Source organism: Daucus carota, chromosome 1 (assembly GCF_001625215.2).
Source record: "Daucus carota subsp. sativus chromosome 1, DH1 v3.0, whole genome shotgun sequence".
Taxonomy (NCBI): Eukaryota; Viridiplantae; Streptophyta; class Magnoliopsida; order Apiales; family Apiaceae; genus Daucus; species Daucus carota.
Genome location: NC_030381.2, coordinates 25,071,951 through 25,096,285, shown reverse-complemented (window position 1 = coordinate 25,096,285; position 24,335 = coordinate 25,071,951). Strand labels below are relative to the sequence as shown.

The window sequence follows — 24,335 nt, the reverse complement described above, 5'->3', positions numbered from 1 at the left end:
TTTTATCTAAAATATTTATAAAAAAACATGAAAATAGTAATGATTATATAATTAAAATTTCTCGGCGTCGCCTAACGGAGATGCCTCATACCTTAAATAAAATAGCAAAAAATAATAATAAACTGTATGCAAAGAATTTTATTGTTAAGTTATTTGAATAAAACGATGCTCATCTATCAAATTTTAATTCAAATAAAAAATGCTCATAGCATTTTAACCCGTGCTACGTACACAGATAGGATTTTTTTGTTTTTTTTTCCAGTTAAGCTATACATTTTTTTATTAACAAACAGTATGATATGAGATATAAGTTATGAAAGACAACGTAATAGATTTTTCATTAGTATCATTAATTAAAGTGAATATGCTGATGATAGAGTTTCCTCACGTCCTTAGTAAAAATTGATAAACATGTTAAAAAATAACTAACCTTGAAGGAATAATCAATAAAGAAATACATGTGTGATTTAAAAAGAAAAAAGAAATACATATGTAGTCATAATTGAGTTACATTACCAAAATTATATGCTACAATTATCGTCTATATTAGAAATTGACAATAAGAATATATACGTCATAAATATCAATAATGGAATAGATTCTGTATCGATTTTATAACGGAACAGATTTTTCATTAGTATCATTAATATAACCAAATTTTAATATAATAATAATAATTTATGTTTGAAATAAGTTTATGGATCTATTATTAAATCATTAATTGTATAGTTAAAATAATTAAAAACTAAATTTTTTTCAAAAATATTTATAAAAGACATGAAAATAGTAATGACTATGTAATTAAAATTTATCGTTGTCGCCTAATGGCAACACCTCGTATCTTGAATAAAAATAACAAAAAATTATAATAAACCGCATGTAAAAAATTTTATTGTTAATTTATTTAAATAAAAATATGCTCATTTATTACCACATGAAAATTATTTAAGCATTTTGGCCCGTGCTACACACACAGGTATGATACAGGTATGAAAAAAAAAATGCTCTATTAGTAATGAAATTATAACAAAAATTCTTGATCTGGAAATTGAATGTAATGAACATGAAAACTGTATAAATTAAACGAAAAAGTATTGTTGTAGTAATAAATGTCAAAAAAGTATTGTTGTAGTAATAAATGTCAAAAAGTATTCGCATATAAGCTATTACAGTCCAGATTCATGTATCGAAAATTTGTAAAACCGAGTGTATGAATACTTCCTTATATATCAAGAGCTGAAATTATGGAATGAGAAAAGACTCCATTAATATGAATTTATAACAAAAAGTTTTGATTTGAAAATTAAATGTAGTGTATATGTAAACCACCACATTTTATACAAAAATGGATTGTAATAATAAATGCCAAAATTATTGAAAATCAAATAAAATTTGACTATTTTTCCTTATTTACATATAAGTTATAGCAGGCTAGATTCATGTATCTGAAAATTTTAAAAGTCTAATATATAGAAACTTCTTTATCAAGAGTTAAAATTGTGAAGTGAAAAAAAAATACTCCATTAATCGGAATTAAAACAAAAAGTCCATCTGAAAATTGAATATAGTAAATATGAAAACTGCACAAATTATACGAAAAAGTTTTGTAATATTAAATGCTAAAAAAAGTGGAAATCAAATTATGTTTGACTACGTTTCCTTTTTTGCTATGAATTATAGCAGTCTATATCCATGTATGAGAAAATATTCAAAAATAATAATTAATATATAAAAATATCAAAAGTCTTGATTTGAAAATTAAATGTATTGAATATGGAAACCAATATATGTTATACAAAAAAGGATTGTAATAATAACGGCCAAAATCAGTTAAATAAAATAAAATTCGACTATTTTTCCTTATTTACATATGGGTTATAGAATGATAGACTCATGTATCCAAAAATTTAAAAGGTCAAATATTTAAAAACTTTCTTATCAAGATCTAAAATTATGGAGTGAAAAAAAACTCTATTAACTTGAAATTATAACAAAAAGTCTTGATTTGAAAATTTAAATATAATGAACGTGGAAACCACAAACATTAAATGTAAATAGTATTTTAGTAATTAATGTCAACATCAATGAAAATCAAATAAAGTTTGACTTCCCTATTTGCATATGAGCTATAACAGTCTAGATCTATGTATCCGAATATTTAAAAATCTAATCTATAAAAACTTTCTTATCGAGAGCTAAAATTGTGAAGTGAAAAAGTACTCCATTAATTTGAAATTATAACAAAAGGTCTAGATTTGAAAATTGAATATAGTGAATATGGAAACCACTACATATTATACAAAAAAGAATTAATGCCAAAATCATCGAAAATCAAATATGTTTTGACTACATTTCCTTATACACATATGAGTTATAGTAGGCTAGATTCATGTATCTGGACGGAAATTAGGTCATATTCATTCTCGGTGTCTCTTGTCAAAATACAATGACACGCAATAAGAAGTAAACAAAAAGCCTTGATCAGATGTTGAGAAAAAGTGAATATAAATCTTCACACGGTGAGCATCCGATAGTGGCCTGGACGAATCATCTCTTTTCAGCAGCTGCAAGGAAAACTCAATCATAAAAAAAAAAAGGATCAATAAATGCATTAGTGGACATATATGCATCATAATCACTATCAATACAAAAGGAAATTATGCAAAAATAATGTCAAAAAAATTAATTACAAAATATCATGTCATCTATACAGTATAAAAAACTAAAAAACTGGAACAAAAATACAAAAAAATAGAAAATACACCAATGCTAAGCCACAATCCCATATGTGGAGGTCGTATACTTTCAAAAAAGGCCTCTCCAGCTTTCCAAACTTTCACCCAATAACTACCTTAATCCAATATTAGGTGAATCATATGAGCTCCCCACATGAGAATACCTATTAATTAATAACAGACACAAACTTATTACAAATTATTGTATATCACACTAATGATTCTACATGAAGACGTTAACGACAATACGATCGCGTCTAAGACTTTTGAGGAACCAAGACCAAGAGTACTGTATCTTGAAAATGAATGCGTATGAAAACTTTACTCTAGTGCGGAAATCAATTACCTGATGCATGTGCTTTCTTTTGATTCTTGGAAATTGTCTCAACACTTTTACCACGATCCACGTCCATTTCTTTTCACACCTGCAGAAACAAAATTTTACGATTATAATCGAGGATTTCGATACTGCAACATTATCATAGAAAGGATTGCAAAACCTGTTGACGACGTTGAATCCGTCTTCATGCTAAAAAAACACGACCACCGTTATCACTGCAATATAAAATAAATGTTACTACCATACACTCTACAAATCGAGAGAGAAAAAAATGATCAAATGATTACAGATACAAGTAGATAATAAGAATTTCAAATTTTAAATAAAAAATAGCAGAGAGCATAATGGAGGAGGAAGAGATTGATTTAGATAAATAAGCACGGATTTGTTATGATTAATTATCATGTTTGAATTTGAAATCAATTAGACGTAGTAATGAGTGCCATGATTGGAGGAACCGAATTCAATGCCTTTTTCAAACTCTCATATGGTTGGAAGATGCTATGAGATCCAAAAAGTTCAATGAGTGGCTTGATCAATGGAACAACAATAAATGCCACGATCCTGATATGGCAGGAACTTGCTGCATGCCCAGTGGAAATCGGGTGGGTCGCATAAAAACCCGGAATATTCTTTCATAGTGTTAAGTTGAATGAGAAAGCTGCCGGGTCGATCCGAAGCTTAATGGGTTGATCCAAGAGAAAGTGAAATTACCAAAGCAGCCTTAAAAAATGACTCATGCTTTAAGAATTATATAGATGCGTTGGGAAATTATGAATGGTACCACTGTGTAATTGGCTTTTACAAGTGGTACCACTGCGAATTTTTGACTTACAAGTGGTACCATCGTGTTTAAATTTTAAAGCTACGAACCCACTCCGTCGAGCAACCGTTAAGCAAACGTTTGTACAAGTGTATTTAATGGTGTATTAGCAGTTGAAAATAAATAAAGAATACGGTAAAAATACAGAGACACGGGTTGAGCAGCGGATAAAAACAAAAAGCCCAAAAAAGAAACAATATAACGGGCAAAACTCTTCTTCTTCTTCTCTAATTGAGGGTTTAAGCGGAGCGGAGCGGTGGGTGATTGTACTGTTGCTTGCATCATCTCTCTTCTCAATCTCGATCACAGATTCACGGGTATTACACAGTGGTACCACTTGTAAAAGCCAATTACACAGTGGCACCATTCATAATTTCTCTAATACGTTTAACTTAGTTCTTACATTGAAAAAATAGTTTATGTTAAACAAAATATGTTAAAAAATGTTCAACAAAATATGTTAAAAAATGTTTGTTGAACACAATTTTAACCGATGTTCAACAAAATATGTTAAAAAATGTTGAACTCAAATTATATATTTGTTAAACACATAGTTTATTTATATGTATTCTAATGAAATAGTGATGTGTTTTCAATTATCTTCAACATGAATGTGTTATATAACTAATAGTTAACCTATACGAAAAAATCAGGGCCGGCCCTAGAGACTTGGATGCCCTAGACGAATTTTGAAAATGGTTCCCTTATTTTTCAAGATCGTAAAGTAAAAATTTACATACATTCAAATCAATATACAATGACATAATCAAAAACATTGTTTTAAGATTAACATCACAATCAATTCAAATGCATGTTAATATATAGATGTGTAAATTTATTATTATATATCACATATGCATAGATTTTTTGATGTCCCTGGGATAGTGATGCCCTTGGCGTTTGCCTTGGTCGCCTTACCCAAGGGCCATCCCTGGAAAAAATAATAAAAAATTTGTAAATTTGTGAGTTTGTACCGGAAACCTCCCTTGTATATGTATGTATATTGTTTATAATTATGTTATATATAATTGTTAAAACTTTTTCAAATAATAGTTAATTAATATTCTATAAATCTAAAGTTACTATTATACAAAATTCTTATAAAATAAATATATTATTATAATATATTTATTAGAACTCAATATTATTATTATATTTATATTTAGACTTTTGTTAGAAAGCAAGTAAATAAGTTGTCGCATATGATGGCTAAAATCGTTTGTGAGCTCAATGATAACTCTATTTTCTGATCTAGTCCTCTCTCATCCGCTCTTGCAGTCCTTCACGGTAGCTGCTTGTGGGTGTCCCGTAAAAACACACCTGAGAGGAGTTTTGACCCCACGATGCCCCGGCGTGAGAGTAAGTGATGGTATTGGAAAGTGATGGCCGTAGGAATTTTAGGAGGTTTCCGTAGCCGTCATGGTTGTCTGTGTTTTCAAGTACGTGTATGGTGCTTAACTTTTTCATGGGTGAATTTTGTCTTTATTTATACTGTGAGAGGTGCCTATCTGGGAGGGGTGAGTAAGCTAGTCTAACATGTAGGTTGTTGAGGAGGAACGGCTATTCAGAATGGGTGGAAGCAAATCCGGGTTTTTAGGGGTGACATGGTACTGGGATGGCTGCCACGTGTCCAGCTGCTTGAGGATAGGCAGTAGGGTGCTTACAAGTAGCTGGGTCACCTGCTTAGGTATGGCTTACGGTTTTCCTGGGAGAGTCCAGTAGACCTTGGAGGCAGATTTCGTAGGCAGTCTAGGGGCCTACGGATTTGGAAGCCATCAGATGCCCCTCGGATGGGGAGACGTCTCTTTAGGAGCTCGGAGGCATCTGAAAATCGTGTGGATCGCGGTCTTTTGGTTTGTCGGTTGTTTAAAATTTAAACAGGGGAGAGGAAACGGCAGTTCTCCTTTTCTTCATAATGGCGTGGCCGATTGTAATAGTTATGATTAGGCAGTTTATTAAAAGTTGTGCCTATTGTTTATGTCTTAATCGTGCTACTGTACATAAACGCATCTATTGCTTTCTTTTCACCTTCACTTCTATTTGGTGGCAGTTTCATTTGGTGGAGACGAAAAAAAGAGGGTTTTGAGAAAAAAGAGCACTACTGCTAATCTTGCCGCTGCCATTCTTAATCAGGTATTTTCTCTTTTTCCTTCGGATTTCTTCTAGAATGAATGAGGGACTCTTGATTAAAAGGGTAAAATTGGGCTCTTCTCTAGTAGGGCGTAGTGGGGCCCTACGATCCCGGGGAAGTTTCATTGGCCTTTTCCCCTAAAATCTTCCATATCATCCACAATCAGGGTTTTCTGTCCGGACCCAGAAGCTTCTCCTCGAGAACTGGGATAATAGGCTCGGATCCTTTCGTCCGTAGCGATATAGGAGGACGCGATGTTGTAGGCTTCGTATAGGTCCGCAGGCTCTCGGTTGCACAATTCTTTGCATATTCTTTGCATTCTTCATAACTCATGTTCCGGATAAAAGAGTCTGCGGCAATGGTTGGGCGGAGGTCGCGAACTTTCGAGGCAGCCCCCTTGAACCTGTCAATATAGTTGTGCAAATATTCCCCCACGAGTTTGCTTCACATTTTCCAAAGATACCGTATGAACTGCTTGAGGGATGTTGATCCGAAATTTAGCCAAGAACACTACCTTAAATTCTCCCTAGGAATGGATACTTCGATGGGGTAGGCAAGAAAACCACATCCTAGCGTAGGACTTGAGGGTAGAAACAAATAAACGGCAACAGGTGATGTCGTTGTACCTGTGACAAACCATCAAATTTTCGTAGTAACTTAAATGATCATTTGAGTCAGAGGTACCGTCATAGGATTCCAGCCCTGTGATTTTCACCCCAGGATTCACTTGGGCAACTTCTAGGGTCTCAGAGAAGGGTGAAATGCTCCAAGCCGGGGCCGCAGTTGGGGTTGTCAGGGCTCCTTCTAGCCGGGCTATTCTGGCAGCTATGTCCACCGGAGCAATTACGGGCCTTTCCGGATTGTAAGGCATATGATCTTGAGGAGGAGCATATCTCCACTGGCCGAGGGAACGGGACCTAGGCCAAGCCGTGGAGCCTCTCCTTCTTTCGGGCGGGGGTTCTTTATCAGAGGGCCCTCTTTTGTTTGTGCCCCTTGAACGTGCAGAGCCATGGGAGCTTGGGAATGTGAAAATCCCGCTTGGGCCTCTCTTGGCTCGAATTCGAACTCTGGTGAGAGAGTCTTTCTTGTATAGGCGGTTCAACATAATAAGGAGGATAATATAGGGGAGAGTCTGGATGGTACGAGTCGTGGGGCTCTTTTGGATAAACGGGATGTGGGGGATCATCATAGTAATTCCCTACCAGTTGGGCAGCAAGCCAGTCAACTTGATCCTGCATACATTGTTGTTGAGCATAGAGATAAAAAAGCTGACTGTGGTCCCATGAAGGGTGAGAGGTAAAGGATGATTGGGATGAAGAAGATGAACTATCTGTTTCGCTATCCATTATGGCTGTTTTTTCCTATGGTTTAAGTCTTTCAGAGTGAAAAGAAGGTAATCGGTCATTGTGGTAAGGTGGTAAGTTAATCCCCGGCGGCGGCGGCAACAACTGATGGCCGTAGGGATTTTAGGAGGTTTCCGTAGCCGTCATGGTTGTATGTGTTTTTTAGTACGTGTATGGTGCTTAACTTTTTCATGGGTGATTTTGTCTTTATTTATACTGTGAGAGGTGCCTGTTTGGGAGGGGTGAGTAAGCTAGTCTAACATGTAGGTTGTTGAGGTGGAAAAGCTATTTAAAATGGGTGGAAGCAAATCCAGATTTCTAGGGGTGACATGGTACTGGGATGGCTGCCGCGTGTCCAGCTCCTTGAGGATAGTCAGCAGGGTGCTTACAAGTAGCTGGGTCATCTGCTTAGGTATGGCTTACGGTTTTCCTAGGAGAGTCCGGTAGACCTTGAAGGCGGATAGCGTAGGCAGTCTAGGGGCCTACGGATTTGGAAGCCATCAGAAAGAGATGACAAAAACTGAGAGATGTGAGTGTGTGGGCTGTACAGGTGAAAGAGAATATATTTTTGAAGATGCAGTACCGCTAAGATTTATGAATATATTGAATATTGATATTAAATATTAAGAGAAAAGTTATATAAAGTCAACATTTATAATGAAATTTTGGAGTCCTATTCTTCAAAATGAGATAAAATATATTCTAATTGTTTCAATTTAATTTTCTTGTTTTATAATATTTTAAATTATTTGACAACCTGGAAATATCTTTTGTAATATAATCAATAATGGAAATAATTATTTTTATAAATCGCATGATACCATGCTTAATAATATACTCCCTCCCTCCGTGCAGTGAGTAGTTTACGTTCATTGTCTACACGCATTTCGAAATTTCTGTAAAATATAATTTCATAATGTTTTTTGTAAAAAAAAATTCTTGAATAAAAATTTAAACATTAAACTTTTATTTCGGGAATTTTTTTAAAAAAATATTATGAAATTATACTTTAAAAAAACCTTAAAAAATGTGTCAAAAAATAACGTATACAATTGAATAGAACAAGGGAGTAACTAATAAGTTGAACAATTATTCAAATGATTATCAAAATTGAAAGATGTTGATGATTAATTAATAACCATATTTGAATTACTTGTAAATGATAAATTATGTATAATTAATTAATAAAAAATTATAATTTATAATTAATTTATGAATTTATAGTTGTTACTCCAAAAGCCAGAAATCTTTTTTTACCAAACATGCCCAGAATAACAATTAAGTTTTCGCATCACTAACATGGCACCATCTTACTTTCTCTCCCTAAAGAGATTCATCAAACAAAAGACTGGAATTATAAAAAATATAAAATAAAACAAAGATATTGTATTTACGACCACCAAGAAAGCTGATGATCGGTGAAAACTCGACCATTTGTGAAAGTCAATCGGAAAAATATTCATTAGACATGGCTATTGATATCCAAACCATTGAAAGAAGGTACTTTTAGTTGTTTATCTGGGTTTAAATTTCATTGTTAGCTATTGTTTTTGGGTGATTGCTTGATTAAATTTGTATATTTCTTGGGTATTAGTGTGCTTCAATTTGCATTCTAGGCCAACCCATTTGTGTTATTCATATTATTTGCCTTCAGGATGCTTCAAGATCGAATTTTTATCAATTTTGCAAGTGTTTGATTTGGAACAGACCCTTTGGCAGGAATTATACATACTGTATAAATTAGTACTGAAATGCTATTTCTTGAATTTAGGTACATTGTTTCGTGCCATCAGCAAGGGATTCCACCGAATAAATCAATTTTGTTGGCATTGTTTAAGGTTGGTAGTGATGATTTTGCTGTCTATTCCCTATTTCTGGTGATGTATCTGTATTGCATAACGTTAAATTCAATTCCGGCTGTCATTTTAACTGGGAGAAGATTATATTGTTATGTATGCCGGAACTTTATTCAGGGTTTATTCCCTGTCAGATTCAGGATTTTTTTTTTTTTGACAAACAAAGGATTTTATTAATACGAAGCCCAAACCCAGCCGGGACAAACCCCCGAACTGTCAACTACAATCTGATTGTGAAACAAAAACGAACTAAACAAATAGTCGTTTTGTTTTCAGATCGCTTAACAAGTAGAATATTCATATTCTTTGATCTAAAAAGTATTACAATGATATTTCGAGCAATCCAACCTACATCAGTTATGAAACTAATAGTATCGCAATTGACATTCACATAAGCATCATCTGTAGCCCAATGTTCAGAACTATCAGTCAAATCAACTGATCCTGGAGCATCAAACGTCCCCAAAACATGAACAATTATTTGTTGTGAAAGGTGAGCTCTTGCGGTATCCACCATTGTTCCAAAATCGATGCGAGTCTTACCGATCTCCCAAAATACCGTATAAATCCTTTTCAGATTGATAATCGAACGACACATCAAGACACATAAAAATACGAAAACATAAGACACTGACATCCCAAAAAGATGGGCACTGACATCCCAAAAATATGGGCACACAACCTTGATAACAAGGTACTCAAACATGATTAGATCTTGGATTTTATTTAGTGAAAAGTTTTTATTGATCCTCAGAACTTGGGAATTATGGTAAAGAGTTTCTTTGAGCATTCGGATGATGAAACAGTGCAAACATCAATGACGAGTATTGTCAATGTAGGCATGTATGAGGCATTCCATTGCTGTTTAGTATGATTTTATCCTCTTTTCTCATCTAATATAGACCTTGTTCTTCCTAAAACTCTTTCTATATTTAGTAACTTATTATATTTGAAAATAGGCTGTTGACTTTAAAAAAGTGGTAAATATTCTTTCAAAGTGGACAGATTGGTAAACTTTGGAAGCACTAAATATTGTAGGAGATATATTCTTAGACCATAATCAGAGCTGTGAAAAATATAGAAAACATTATGATGTATTAATAGTACATGATGCTGAAAACTTCTCTTTTCTTATATGTAATTTTAGCCAGCGTATGGATTTTTCGAGATTGCGTATCTCTTAACACCTGCAATTGGAAATTCCTCCTCAGAGTTTGCGCACTGTAATTTTATCATTGTATTGTGTCTTCTGATAGAAACAGATTTCCTGATCATTTATTTTGTCTACTGTTCAGGCTAAGGTCAAGAAAAGCCATCATGAGGTTTGTAACCTTGTAATATGCATGGATGATGTGAAGGATGTAGATTTTAATCCACTTGTTAGATTACTTATGGAAATTGATGAGTCTGAGATCAACGGAGTCGACATAATTCAGAGATCATCATGCTTCATGAGTGCAGAAAATGTTCTTTTCTTGCTGCACATAATCAGGAAAAAACTTCGAGTTGTTGATCTGCTCGACATGTCCTTTGGGAAGAAATTCTTGTTGTATGTCATTAAACAATTTTATTATAACTTTCATGGCTAACATTGTTTATATGACAATGTAAACCCTTAGCACCTAAATTTTGATTGCAGGGATATATCGCAGAGAGGGTTGACATGCCAAGTTTTAAATTTGAGGTCTTCCCATTTCCGGAAGCTCAATATGATTGGGAATTTTATGCAGATGCATACACTCAACCTTGATTTCAGTACTTCACTTTCTAGCTTTCAAGAGAGTTGTTTCACTTGCATGCCTAAACTAAGATGCCTCTCATTGTGTGAAACAAGGGTTTCTAATCTTTGGACAACCAGTGCAGCACTAAATAAACTCACTTCCTTAATTGAACTCCGATTTCAGAACAGCTTGTGTGTTGATGACATAGCAGGTTCTTGTCAGGGATCATCTGGTGGGGATGTAGAATACTCTGTTGTTTCAGGCCATCTGGAAAATGTCCTACCAGCACATGACGGAGAAAGCTATGATCATTATTTCAGTGCAGATGGGGATATGGACTTATTTCCAGTGGATTTGTCTGATTTTCAACGTGAACTGCATAGTACTCCGGAGAACCTATCAGATGAAAGCGAAGGGGAATTTTCAGGTTGGGATGAGCATTTCAGTTTATCTGATCTCTTTACTGATCCTCTTCCTGTGTGGAATGAAATGATTGATTCAGAAAGTCAGGTAAGTAGATGACTATATATTTTTTTCATGGTTCCCTGAATAATCTCAACATAATGTTGGGTCAATGTGTAAATTGTTATGGATTCAATTATAAAAAAAAGTTTAAAATAGAAACTGAATCTTTGTGAGCAATGTGGATACCATTTGAAAATGAGTAGTTCAGATTGAATCAAACTTTCGATCGATCTGGATGCTTGGATGCTATGGTTTGGAGTGTTTGGAAAGAATATAGGACAGCGTGATGATATAGTCTTATTATGTTCCTATTTATTTTTAGGATCGAGCCTTCTAAATGGATATTCTTGTAGCCTTGTACACCGCCTTGACATTTTTAGAGTCTAAATGTTGGTAATAATCTAAAAGCTTTTGTCTTGCTCATCACCCTCTATTGTTTTTATCTTGTGAACCTTATTCCTGCCAGAGTCCTCTTTCATAGTATTGCTATAGTTTTTTTTTGGTTCTTTTATTGGTTGAAGTGATTGCCCTTTTTAATTGGTTGAAGTGATTGCCCTTTTTTATTGGTTGAAGTGATTGCCCTTTTTTTTTTTTTCTTGAATCGAAATATTATCTTTTTCTATTACAGAGTACATCTTTTGGCCCGTATGAAATGCAAATTGAAGAGGATGCTTCCGCAGTTTCGTCCAGTTCGAGGAACATTTCATATACCCCTCCCACGAAGTATATCTCTAGTCATCCTTCACCAATTTGCTTTGAAAAACACTATAGAGAGTACATGATAGCCGCATTACCTAATTTAAAAGTTCTTGATAATTTGCCGATCAGAAAGATAGACAGGGACACAGCAAATATTATTTTTTCAGAAAATTTTGAGTATCTACCATACAAAAGGAAGAATGAAGAGAGTCTGGTTAGTATCTTACAAAATCGTGAAATGGCAGCAAGCAGTAGTTTTTCCCACAGATGTAAAAGAAGGCCGTTTTACGCCTCAGGAAATTCTCAGTACATGTATTCCAGGTCCCTTTGTGCTGCCAAATTAGGTTCATCTGCTTGGCCTTTCTTGCGCCCTCTTTCTATATCAGGCAAGGTATCCGCAGATGATAGGACATTTCGTCCTCGACAGTTTGAGTACCATCCATCTAACTCTAGCCTTATGGTTTTTGGGACGTTGGATGGTGAAGTAGTTGCTGTGAACCATGAAAGCGAGAAGATTGTTAGCTACATTCCATCCCTGGGAGCAATGAATAGTGTCCTTGGACTGTCTTGGCTCAAGAAGTATCCTTCTAAGGTACATCACTATCAAATTAAACATACAAACTTTATTCCTGCCTCCGCATTTTGTTCATGCAAAAACACGGAAGATGAATAAATTTTGAAGCACTCTTTAAGTTCATAAAGTTATCTTATGTATATACAACCTACGATGCTTCTGTTTTTCTTAATTACTTGACAGTTGTACACTTTATATAGCTGTGATCTATCTTGCATATATTCGGTTATGGGTTTGGGACACATGGCAGATCCAAGTTTCAGAATATTAATTATTTAGAATTATTATGTATGGATTTAAAACTTGTAAAGCTTAAAAGGTGTGAAATTTATGTTACCTAGTTGGTTGTAGTTTTCTAAAAGATATTTTCTACTACTAATAAATCATAGACACAACGTATGTCAAATTTGTAGCATTAAACAAAAAGGTTAAGATAGAAGCAAGTCGTTCATTAAGCTTCCTCTTTATAAACAAACAAGGTGTAAGGACGCCTTGTATTTCTTTGAACTACTAGACTGATGGAAGGGGAAGTGTATAGTTTCAAAGTGAAGGAACCTACTTAGATTCATACTAATACACAGGTCATGTCTTGTTGACACGGGTAAGAAGACATAATTGGTGAGTTTGGATAACAGAGGGGATGTTGCACAAACCCTGACATGGGAGTTGGACACTTCTAGGATATTAGTCTGCAAATGGACGAAGGACGGGGTAAAGGAACTTTGCATTGAAGCTTAACACAAGTGAAAATCATATTGTTTAAGATTGACCCATGTTCAATCTTAGATTTTCAAGTATTATATTATAACTTTGGGAATCTGCGGTTCTCGATAAAAAGGGCTGGACTTCTTAAATAGTAATAATCATAAGAAAATGATGGGTTGAGAAACAGGTTTTCGTGGTTGATGACATCATCTTGCTTGTCAGACTAATTAAATTTATTGTTTGTGACTTGTAAAAGAAGAAAAGGTCAACAAGATTAAATTGGCCTTCAACTTCAGCGAATAAATATTATGGCAGGTCTTTTCGAGAAGAATAAATAATTACCAATTTTCTGTAATATGTTTTGTCTATGATAACATCATATAGCATTTTACTGACTTGTTCTCTATCTCTTTTCCCACCTCTCCCCTGCCTCAGCTGATTGCTGGTTCTGATAATGGATCCCTGAAGTTATATGATATTCGGCATACACCTTCGACGACCACAGGCATCTATCACAATGTTAGTTCTGTTAGCTATGTTGAGTTCGACCAGTTAACATCTGTACACGTCAATTCAACAGACGAACTGTTTCTTGCAAGTGGGTACTCTAAAGATGTTGCTTTGTATGACATCAGCAGCGGAAAACGCATCCAGGTGTTCTCTGATATGCACCGCCAGCATATTAATGTTGTTAAGTTTGCAAACCACTCCCCTTCCCTTTTTGCCACTTCGTCTTTTGATCAGGATATCAAAATGTGGGATCTAAGGCAAAAACCAGTGCAGCCTTGCTATACAACTTCAAGTTGTCGAGGAAATGTTATGGTTTGCTTTTCTCCAGACGATCACTATCTCCTTGCATCTGCTATTGATAACGAGGTAACTCTATTGTTTGTCCATACCAAACTATGAAATAATTTTTTGTGCCCCTGTAGTTATTTAACCCTGATGTTGGATTCTTGAAATTTATGCTTTAGCCATGAGGTCCATATCCAAGCACTTGGATGAGTGATAGTAATTCTGATTATTCAAGTTCAGATGTCCACCATATAACATAAGGATTTGGCAGGCACAGGTTAAGGTGCAACAATGACACCTCTTATTCTGATCACAAATGCTCATAAATTTGGTTTCTACTACTTTTCACGTCTAACAAGATTTTTATTTATTACTTCTTGATTTTTGTGCTCACTACACTTTTATATATTGATATTATATCATTAAAAAAAGTTGATAATCTCTTCAGTGTACCAAAATTCAATTTTAATATATAAATTAATAATCTGTTATTATCACTACTTTTTTATTTATAATATTTTCCTACGCTATGTGTTAATAATACCACCCATGAGTTTATGAGCTTTTTATTAACTGGTAGGAAATATTATAAATAATAAATTAGTGACAATAGCAGATTAATATTTTATATATTATAATTGAATTTTGTTTCACTAATGAGATTATCAAATTTTTAAATGATATAAACATATAAAAGTGTAGTGAGCACAATAATCAAAAAGTAAACAACTTGTTACATGTGAAAAGTATAGAAACTAAAATCACGAGCAGCTTTGATGAGGCGTCATTATTGCACCTTAACCTGTGTCTTGAGGGCAATGATAGCCTACCCGATAAAATAATCCTGCGAAAGGAGAGAACATCATTATGTCTGTATTATAACATTGAAACATAATTTAAATGCTTTTGTAGACAACTAGTTTAGATTGCTAGGAGACCTACTTCGGCTCTGTTTGATATTGTTTAATAACGCTAGCAGTAAGCATATATATGTCATATTATATATTTTGTAATATTCCTAACCATTCTTTCAAGTTAATCACAATTTTGGAGTGAAAAATCTCGACATGCTCTCCTCCCTTTCTAAAAATCGGGGGCAAGGTGTTGACTCCACTATATATTTTTGTATTTTTGAATAGTGACAGCCTGACATGAATTCATGTCAGAGTTTTTCGGGTTCAGGTTTGTTCCGGGTTGACCCAAAATTGACTTCAAAAAATCGGGTCATTTTTTGGGATTTCGGGTTACCCCAAAACTGACCCGAAATAACCAGAAAATTTACACGCATATATATATATATATATATATATATATATATATATAGAGAGAGAGAGAGAGGAGAGGTTCAAAAGAGACCGGAGACTAGCGAGAGACCATGATCTCTACCATTGATTCTCTTTTGATCTTGTGGTCTATATTTTATACATACATACTAATATTTTTCCTTGTTTAGACTCTAGGGGTAGTATATTATATTTTGAAAATACGCATTATGCATACATCATTCATACGATTTTGTTAATTGTACTTTTATAATTACGAGGATTGAATCTTAATTACCATTAAAATCACTTCCTTATAATATACGATTCAAATTGTTTCCATGTATGTCAAGATCTTAGAAATACTACCATTAATGATACATATTTTGCATTAATCTTACCATTTTTAAATAGATTGTATGAAGATTGGGTGCACTATTAACATAAATTAAAAAAATTACAATTAATATATTACTATAAATTACATTATGCAATTTCTAACAGATTCGTGGAATATGTTATGAATATTTTTACAAATATTAACAGATTCTAGTAAATATTTTATGGAATCTTACAAAATCATTTTAAAAGATTACTTAAGAGAATCTTTATAAAGATCACTATAGTAAAGATCGTAATAAAGATTATGTTAAAGATCGTATCAAAGATTATTTTAAAGATCAAAATAAAGATAATGGAGTAATAAAGATTCTTTAAGATGATCGTGATATTATTAAAATGTACATATAATGTTGTACAATCACTTGTACTTATTATATTACATAAGTAATTTATTTAAGTCATATATTTATTAAAATTCCATAACGTGTTCGTGAAAGTGATGAAGAATAATTATATTTAAATATTAAAATTAAAAAAAAAGTTCAACTTGTAATATCCGCAAAATCACTTGTATTTATTACTATTATGATTTAAAAAAGAAAATCTCATACTTTCGTTAAAGTTAAAGTAATTTTACCTACTAACTTGTATCTTTTTGATATTAAATTACCAACTTATTTTCACAAGATTTTTTAAGGTGTTCCTTAGACACCTTAAATACACTTCTGATATATTTTCTTTCAAAATATTCATTATAATTCTTCATATTTAATATGTGTTTATCGAATAATTTTTAAATAGAATTTCACCAAATATTATAAAAATATATTTTTTATTAAACTACAATAAGATTCCACTAAATTTATACTAAATATTTTGATGTAAAATTTACAAATGTTTTTTGGATGTTTACAAACTCTATATCAAACATTTTTAAGAACTTATGAGACTCAATAGTAGAATATTTATTAAATTACTTGCCAGAATCTTAATATTATATATCAATCATTTTTAAGTGTTCTCATATGTTTAATCTCATCATAAATAAATTCTATTAAACATAGTCCAACATATTTAATCATGTTTTTCCAATATTAATTAATTACCATGTAGTAGTGAATGTTTTATTAAGATTCTAATAAAATTTATACTAAATATTTTGATTTAGATTTTTCACTAATGCATCAATTAGAAGAATCTTAATAAACATATGACTTAAATAAATTATATCAAATAAATTTATTATTATTTGCTTCAAACAATTAAATAAAATTATTATTGTATGAAACACTTAATGTATAAATTAGAATAATCTTAATATAATTTTAATATTCTCTTAAGTGTTTATTAATTTAAATTATCATTTTTTAATTATCATTATATGAAACACTTAATGCATCAATTAGAAGAATCTTAATATATATATGACTTAAATAAATTATATCAAATATATTACTTTATTTAAAAATAACATATAATAAAATCATAGTATATATATATGACTGACTAATGAAACACCTAATAATAATTTTAATGAGAAACTTTTATATAATGAATGTTCTGATAAGTTTTTTTTAGTGAATTTAGTTTACTCCTTTCTTTACTAAGTGTCAAATATAATTATTGTATATAATATTTTATAGAATCTCGATTCGAATTTAAGAGATCGTATAATAAAATTTATTAAGATTGCTAACATATTTTGTTATAGAGATTCGCAAAGTGTTTTATTAAAATTTAATATATTTTTTTTGTTTTAACAACTGTTCTACTAAAATTTACTATAATTTTTTAGTCAACTAAATGTTATACTAAGTGTTTACAAAAGTGCTCTATTACATATTACTATGTTTACTAAAATATAATAATACAAAAAATTCTGCAAAAATATGTAATTAATAGTTCAACAAAAAAATTGAGGTGAGTTTTCTAAAAACAATATTATTCTATTAAGTGTTATAATCTACATTTTGTTAACGACCTAACAAAAATTTCAATGTGCCATGCTTTTAATATTATTCTGGTAAGTGTTATACTAATTTTTAATAATTTAATAAGAGATCAACATAATTTAATTATTATCATGTTTGCTACATAAACTGATCCAAGCTATGGTATTGCGTATATATTCCTTACAAATCTGAAAAGATAATTCAATATAAAAAATAAGAGCACAATATCTCATTTCCAAAAATAAAAAGATTATTCAATCTCTACATAAATGCATAATATATCCTTTCCGAATCTGAAAAGATCATTAAATCTCTACATGAAAGACATATTAAATCTTCCATAAATACACAGATTATAGAGATTTGAGATATAAAATATCTCCACCATTAATAGGAATAATTACTGTATTGCCATTGTGAGATGTATTCAAGACAATATAAATATACTGACTAACGGATGGTCTAGATGGAGTCTCCTGAGTCTCTCAATACGAAGAGTCTCTCTGAAACTCAACCATATATATATACATACATATATATATATATAGGGCATTGCTCAAAGAACACTACTCTTAAAAGAAGAACAAAAAAAAATACTTTAGAATCCAATATAGAATCTCATCTAAAACTTGAATTAAACTCTAATTTTAAGCTAATTAAACTTTTATTATGAATAATAATAGTATCTACCATGTTTAACAATAAATATGGATTAAAAATAACATGATTCTATGTAATATTAATCGTGCAAAACATACATATATGATTCTATTCTAGATTCTATTCCGGATTCTATAATATTTAATATTAATAATTTGGATGAGTTTGGATTTTAGATTTTATATATTGAGTTTAATTGGTGTTTAACTATATAATTATGATCTTAAAAAATCACATTCTGTGAAAAATAAGGTGTTATGATAGTGTTCTGTGATGTTTTTTTTTAAAGTGTTCTGTGTGGAGTGCAACTAGGGGTGGCAATATTAGACCCGACCCAACAACCCGACACGAATTCGACCCATAAAATACGAATTCGGGTTGGAGTTTTTCGGGTTCGGGTCGAATTCGGGTCGACCCAAAATCAACCCGAAAAAATCGGGTCATTTTCGGGTTGAATTCGGGTTACCCGAAATTACCGGAAAATTAATATATAGTATAAATATTATATATATTTATATAAAATACATATATTTATATTATTTTTGTAGTATTTATTAGTTAAATTCAATAAAAAATTATTTAATTTAATATAAATTAATTTATTTGAATTAAAATATTATTTATTTATTATTTAAAAAAATATATTTATTAATAAATATTATTTTTTGGGTCGGGTTCGGGTTACCCGCGGGTAATGCGGGTCGGGGTCGGGTTGGGTATTCTGACCCATTAAAATTTCGGGTCAGGTTCGGGTTGGGTAAAATTTTTGACCCGCGACTGTCAACCCGACCCAAACTCGACCCGAAACCCGAAATTGCCAGCCCTAAGTGCAACCCATATATATATTAATATATTATATATATATAATATTATAAAATGTTAAATAATTTTAAAAATACATATATTTTGTATTGTTTACACATTAATTATTATTTAAATTAATAAAGATTCTATTTTATTCTAGTGTAAATCAATTTATAAGATTATAATAATATTTATTTATTAAAATAATTAATATATTTATTAATGATTTATTATTATTACGGGTCAAGTTCGGGTTACAATTTACATATAGGTAATGCAATTTGGGTTCAGGTTGAGTATTCAGATCCATTAGAACTCGGGTCGGGTCAAGTTTTTGACCTGAAACCCGAAATTGCCAGCTTACTCGTCTTGGGCATTTCCTTTAAGAGTTATAAGTTTCCCAAATGATGTCGAAGAGGATATGCCAAATTTTGGCATCCTCCCTAGATTAATAAAATGCTTATGTTAAAAGTATTAAATCATTCATACTTTTGTGTCATATATAGTTTCTCTTTTATTTACTTTGGACACCATTTAGGTACCCTGTACGGGTTGCCAATTATTGGAGCTAGAAGTGGCCAAATATGACATGGATGAAGAGAAAATAAAAGAGAAATTTTCCTATAAGCATTGACTAATGGCCGTTACTCGTTAGTCAAATTTTGACGGAGGGACTTGAATCAGGTTTTTTAAAAGTTTAGGTATCAAGAACTTAGGTTTTTTAGTCCAGGGACCTAAACTATAAACGGCCTATATAGTTCAGGGACAAATGAATTGATTTTCCCTTAATTTAAAAAGTCCAAGTTTTTTATGTTTGATGATCGATTTATAAGTCGGGCTCCACTTAAATGACCGAATAACCATTTAAGCCCACTTAGATTTCATAAATTTTAACACGATGAAAATTTACAAACAGTACCGCTGTTTATAGGCTCCATATTTAATTATTTGATCCTTAAAAGGCTCAAATATCCCAAGTGCCCCAGAGTTAATACGGCTGTCTACTCTTCCAAGTCATTCCAAACAAAGAGTAGAGAGGTACAGAGACCCCCGGCTCAAATAAAACCATACATTAGTAGTGATAGCTCAGACTGTACCAGTATCAGTAACATGAACCACATCAGTAAGCAGTACTAACAGCAATAATAAAAGTTATACAGGGAATATTATATAAAAGAGGCAAGACAATGGGTATCATTTATGTCATAAAATAACTATACAGAAAATTGCCAAAACCCCGAAGGGCATATATATAAATTCAATGAGTAATTATGTCTGAACTCTGAAGCACTTCTTACTGCCAAACTCTATACAGTCACTCCCCTCCCAACAGGGAAGTTGCTACTCTATTTGACAACACTAACTATCTTCTGAGTCTTGTCCTCCGCGAGATTTAAAGCCTTGAAGTTTTAAGCTTAAATGCACATTTGATGGTCATTAGCAGCAGACCAGCCCTTCTCACCCCTTCCACCAAAATACTCTCAACCCTCACCTTTGTTGACGCTCACCTCCTGCGAAAGTGACAAGCCACTGTAATTTTTATTCCTGCTTTTTCCGAAATAGGTGTGGCCCCTAACTCTCTCAGGAGGACCTGATTCAGAACACGGTCTATATTTCAAATTGTTGTTTATTATCAGTGCAAGATGAAAGTGGTCTGATTTTTTCTGAAGGGATCAAAAATGTGAAAATAGAAGTGGGCTAACGGGTGTTATTGACAGGTAAAACAATTTTTGGCTGTTGACGGAAGGCTTCATCTGGACTTTGGAATAGCTTCAACCGGAAGCACCCAAAATTACACTCGTTCTTATTACATGAATGGTAGAGACTATGTTATAAGTGGAAGTTGTGATGAAAATGTAGTCCGCATTTGTTGTGCTCAAACAGGAAGAAGACTCAGGGATATAACTTTCAATGTAAGTACAGTTTTACTTTTTTCGTTTTTTCTTCTTTACTTTCAAATTCCTATAACAAAATACAAGACAGCATCAGACGTAATGTTAACAAAGTGATTTGTATGTTTGCTACTTTAAATTATGAATATACTGAAATTGTTTTATAGCTGATTTTAACTGCTAAGCTAGTTACACGGTTAATAGCCAGAGGCTAAAAAATTTGTAGGATTAGGAAAAATTGTTTTTAGTTTTCCACACTGCATGTAATGAGATGGCAGCAGGACCAGATACTGGTGGGAAATTTTGTCTGCTACACATAAAGACTGAATATGTTTTTATATTGCAGGGCAAAGGGTCGAGGACCTCAATGTTTGTGCAATCTTTGAGGAGCGATCCTTACAGAGTGAGTTTCATCATTGTTCTTTTCTCTCGTCTGTTTCTTTACAAACCCCTGGCCTACTACTTGTCCTTCCGCTGTCTAGAATGGAGATATTGAACAATGTGATTGTCATGTGTCACATCAATGTAAGGTCTTTTACTTAGGTCTGGGTGTTCGCATTCCCCCTATGATCATCAACCATATCATTTGCTCATTTTTGTAATATTCGCATTCCCCCTATGTTCATCAACCATATTAAACATATCTCGTACATTTTTTGTAATATCACAAAAGTTTCCTTATCTCGGTTTTTTGTGGTGGTTTTTTTTTTTTCAAGGATTTCAACATGAGTATATTGGCAGCATATTCGCGTCCAGGATCTAACTCTGAAATTCTCAAGGTACTAATATTAAGTGTCACATTCATACATGCTAGTGCAGTCGTTTACATTTTTAATATTTCAATATACTTAATATTATTGCAGGTAAACTTGCTAGCATCCAGTGACTATGATAAAGAGTACTTGTGCAAAGAGAAGCGTGTCCAGTCTTGCAGTATGGGGGGTTAATGCATGTACATATTTCTGTACCAAAAGGCCTTGCTGTAGAAGTGTAGTGTAATGAAAGGACTTGTTTGGTTCTGTAGTTTGTATGGTTACTACCTACCCACGCGCAAGTACACTTCTTTAAATTAGTCCGGGCTTGTGAAAATGAGAGGAAGCATTATGAAAATCAATACTTGATCTGATATCATGACAGATTTTCTTCATCCTGGATCAAGTTCTCATAGGTTGAAATAGGTGTACCAAGGTACTATCTGTTGTCAACCTGCTACTGTACAGTAACTAGAAGTAAAATTATGGACAGATCTGTCAAAAATTGTAATTCAAGTTAGTATTATTGTATGATAAAGGGGAAGCCTTTCTTTTAGCCGTTGATCCTGCATATGTTTTTTTCTGGTCATGCTTTTCGATTTCTGCTTCCAGTATTTGGGATGGCTGGTGTTGCAGCATTATCATTTGTGCAGCACAATTGTGTACCTAATGTACTTAAAAGGGACATCTTTTGTGGTAAAGAAAGGAAATGCTACTTAGTTGATTGTAAGAAGATGTTACTACTGAGTTGATGGTAAGAAGATGTTTTAAGATGTCCCTACCATCGATGTTGAAGAGAAGCAGATGAGTAGAAGGCCAAGAAGAACAATGGTAAATCCCCCATTACTCAGTATGATACATCCCTGCTGAAAGGAAGGATACACCATGCCTTCACGTCGGATCTTTCCACCAAGGTTAGTGCCATGAGTTTCATAATTTCAAGCATCAGTTGTTTATGCTAATGGCCAATGAGTAACATGGTAATGTGCGTCAAAATCAGAAAGATGGTAATGTCATTCTCATCAAGATTTGTGAAATCGTAGTATTATAGTAATTCTGCATTAATTACTGTTCTCTTCTAGTAGTTAAAAAACTATCTGATATCGATATTTGTTTGAGATTCAAACTTGAGCTTCTTTCTTCTATTTGGAAAATAGAGAATAGTCCAGAAAACAGCCAACTAGTAAAGTCTGTTTTGACAAAAGACCAAAGAAGAGTGTAATATAGTGTTTGTAATTTCTATTTTACCACCCAAGTAGGCAATTAGGTTAACTTAGATGAATTTACTGTGGGACTGGAAAATTACTGTAGTCTAGAAGAATCCACTTTCCAATGTAATAGTCCCCACACATTATAAGAAGTGCAGAAGCCATGTGACATCCTAGCTCACACACAGCTGTCTCTCTCTACATGCATTTACATGTGTACTATGTATGTGACTGTGTAATTGCTTAGCCTCCCCATCCCCTGACACTCACCAACTTTAAACGATCCCAATATTATTTGTCCACCTTACCCTTGCCTCTTGCACTCTAGATTGTTCACTATATATCAAGACCCTCTTAGTTTGTCTTAGCTATAAAGCTTTCATTTTACAGTACAGAACCATCAAGGAGCCAAAAGACTGAGAAAGGCATATTAGCTAAAAAGATGAAGATCCTTTTCGGTGCTCTTCTGGTTTTTGCTCTTCTACTTGCTACTTGCTTGATTGAACCAACCATGGCCCAGGACTCGTGTAAGACTTGCTCTTATATACCTTGCAATTATCTCTCCTTTTTAAATTTATTAGTATTCTTCTTTAGTCCCAATTACGGTCTGTAGTCAGTCAGAGTTACTGAAATTACAGTTTGGGGCTCATTGACTGTGTAACCATGTATCTTTCTCGTTTGTGTGTGTGTTTATCGGTTTGAAATGTCGTGACAGTGAATTGTGGAGGGAAATGCAAAGGAAGGTGCTCCAAGGCAGGAGTGTCGGACAGGTGCATGAAGTACTGTGGAATATGCTGTCAAAAGTGCAAGTGTGTGCCTTCCGGGACTTACGGCAACAAGCATCAGTGCCCTTGTTACAGGGACATGGTCAGCTCCAAAGGCAAGCCCAAGTGTCCCTGAATTGCCTAGCCTCTGCACTCTGTTGTGACTTGATCTTAATGCTTTCTCCAAGAAGAATCTTGTAGACATATTATTCAATAAATTATATCTTCTTGGTAATGAATAATGCCAGTTTCATTACTTGAAACCTGCCAGAATTAATATTTAATTAACCATATTCAAGCATTCTCTATAGTTTGACTGATTTTATCGGCAGACCGATCAAACTTTGAAGCACTACAACTTTTCTCTTCTATGAAAACAAAAGCTTTGATCCTTTGGTACGTTTAATTGAGAACTAAATTCCAATATCAAGTGCATATGGTATGAGAGGACAGAAAATTTTAATGCTGTGTATCCCAAATCTTGGTTCAATTTCCCCTTCCCTAATAAATGA

At 33.0% G+C, this 24,335-nt stretch overlaps 1 protein-coding gene across 2 annotated transcripts; it reads left to right on the top strand.

Annotated features, from left to right (window-relative positions):
- The first annotated feature begins 8,645 nt into the window (after positions 1–8,645).
- LOC108205239 (protein DWD HYPERSENSITIVE TO UV-B 1) lies at positions 8,646–22,407 on the top strand. 2 transcript variants are annotated; one of them, XM_017375115.2, is made up of 10 exons: positions 8,646–8,872; positions 9,144–9,210; positions 10,524–10,777; positions 10,868–11,459; positions 12,043–12,705; positions 13,828–14,268; positions 20,926–21,120; positions 21,446–21,502; positions 21,816–21,878; positions 21,963–22,407. In XM_017375115.2, the coding sequence occupies exons 1-10, from the start codon at positions 8,784–8,786 to the stop codon at positions 22,044–22,046; spliced, it is 2,505 nt and encodes an 834-aa protein (XP_017230604.1). In that variant the 5' UTR covers positions 8,646–8,783; the 3' UTR covers positions 22,047–22,407. The 2 variants fall into 2 exon arrangements, with proteins under 2 accessions (XP_017230604.1, XP_063949758.1); XM_064093688.1 differs by lacking the exon at positions 21,963–22,407 and having other exon boundaries at positions 21,446–21,624; positions 21,816–21,871.
- The last annotated feature ends 1,928 nt before the right edge of the window (positions 22,408–24,335 follow it).

What these genes read in the sequence shown, in the direction of transcription:
- LOC108205239 (XM_017375115.2), top strand. Translation starts at nt 8,784, where the DNA reads ATGATCGGTGAAAACTCGACCATTTGTGAAAGTCAATCGGAAAAATAT. An exon ending in TTTGGGAAGAAATTCTTGTT is followed by an intron (nt 10,778 to 10,867) that starts GTATGTCATTAA and finishes TTTTGATTGCAG; the next exon opens with GGATATATCGCAGAGAGGGT. An exon ending in CTAACTCTGAAATTCTCAAG is followed by an intron (nt 21,879 to 21,962) that starts GTACTAATATTA and finishes ATATTATTGCAG; the next exon opens with GTAAACTTGCTAGCATCCAG.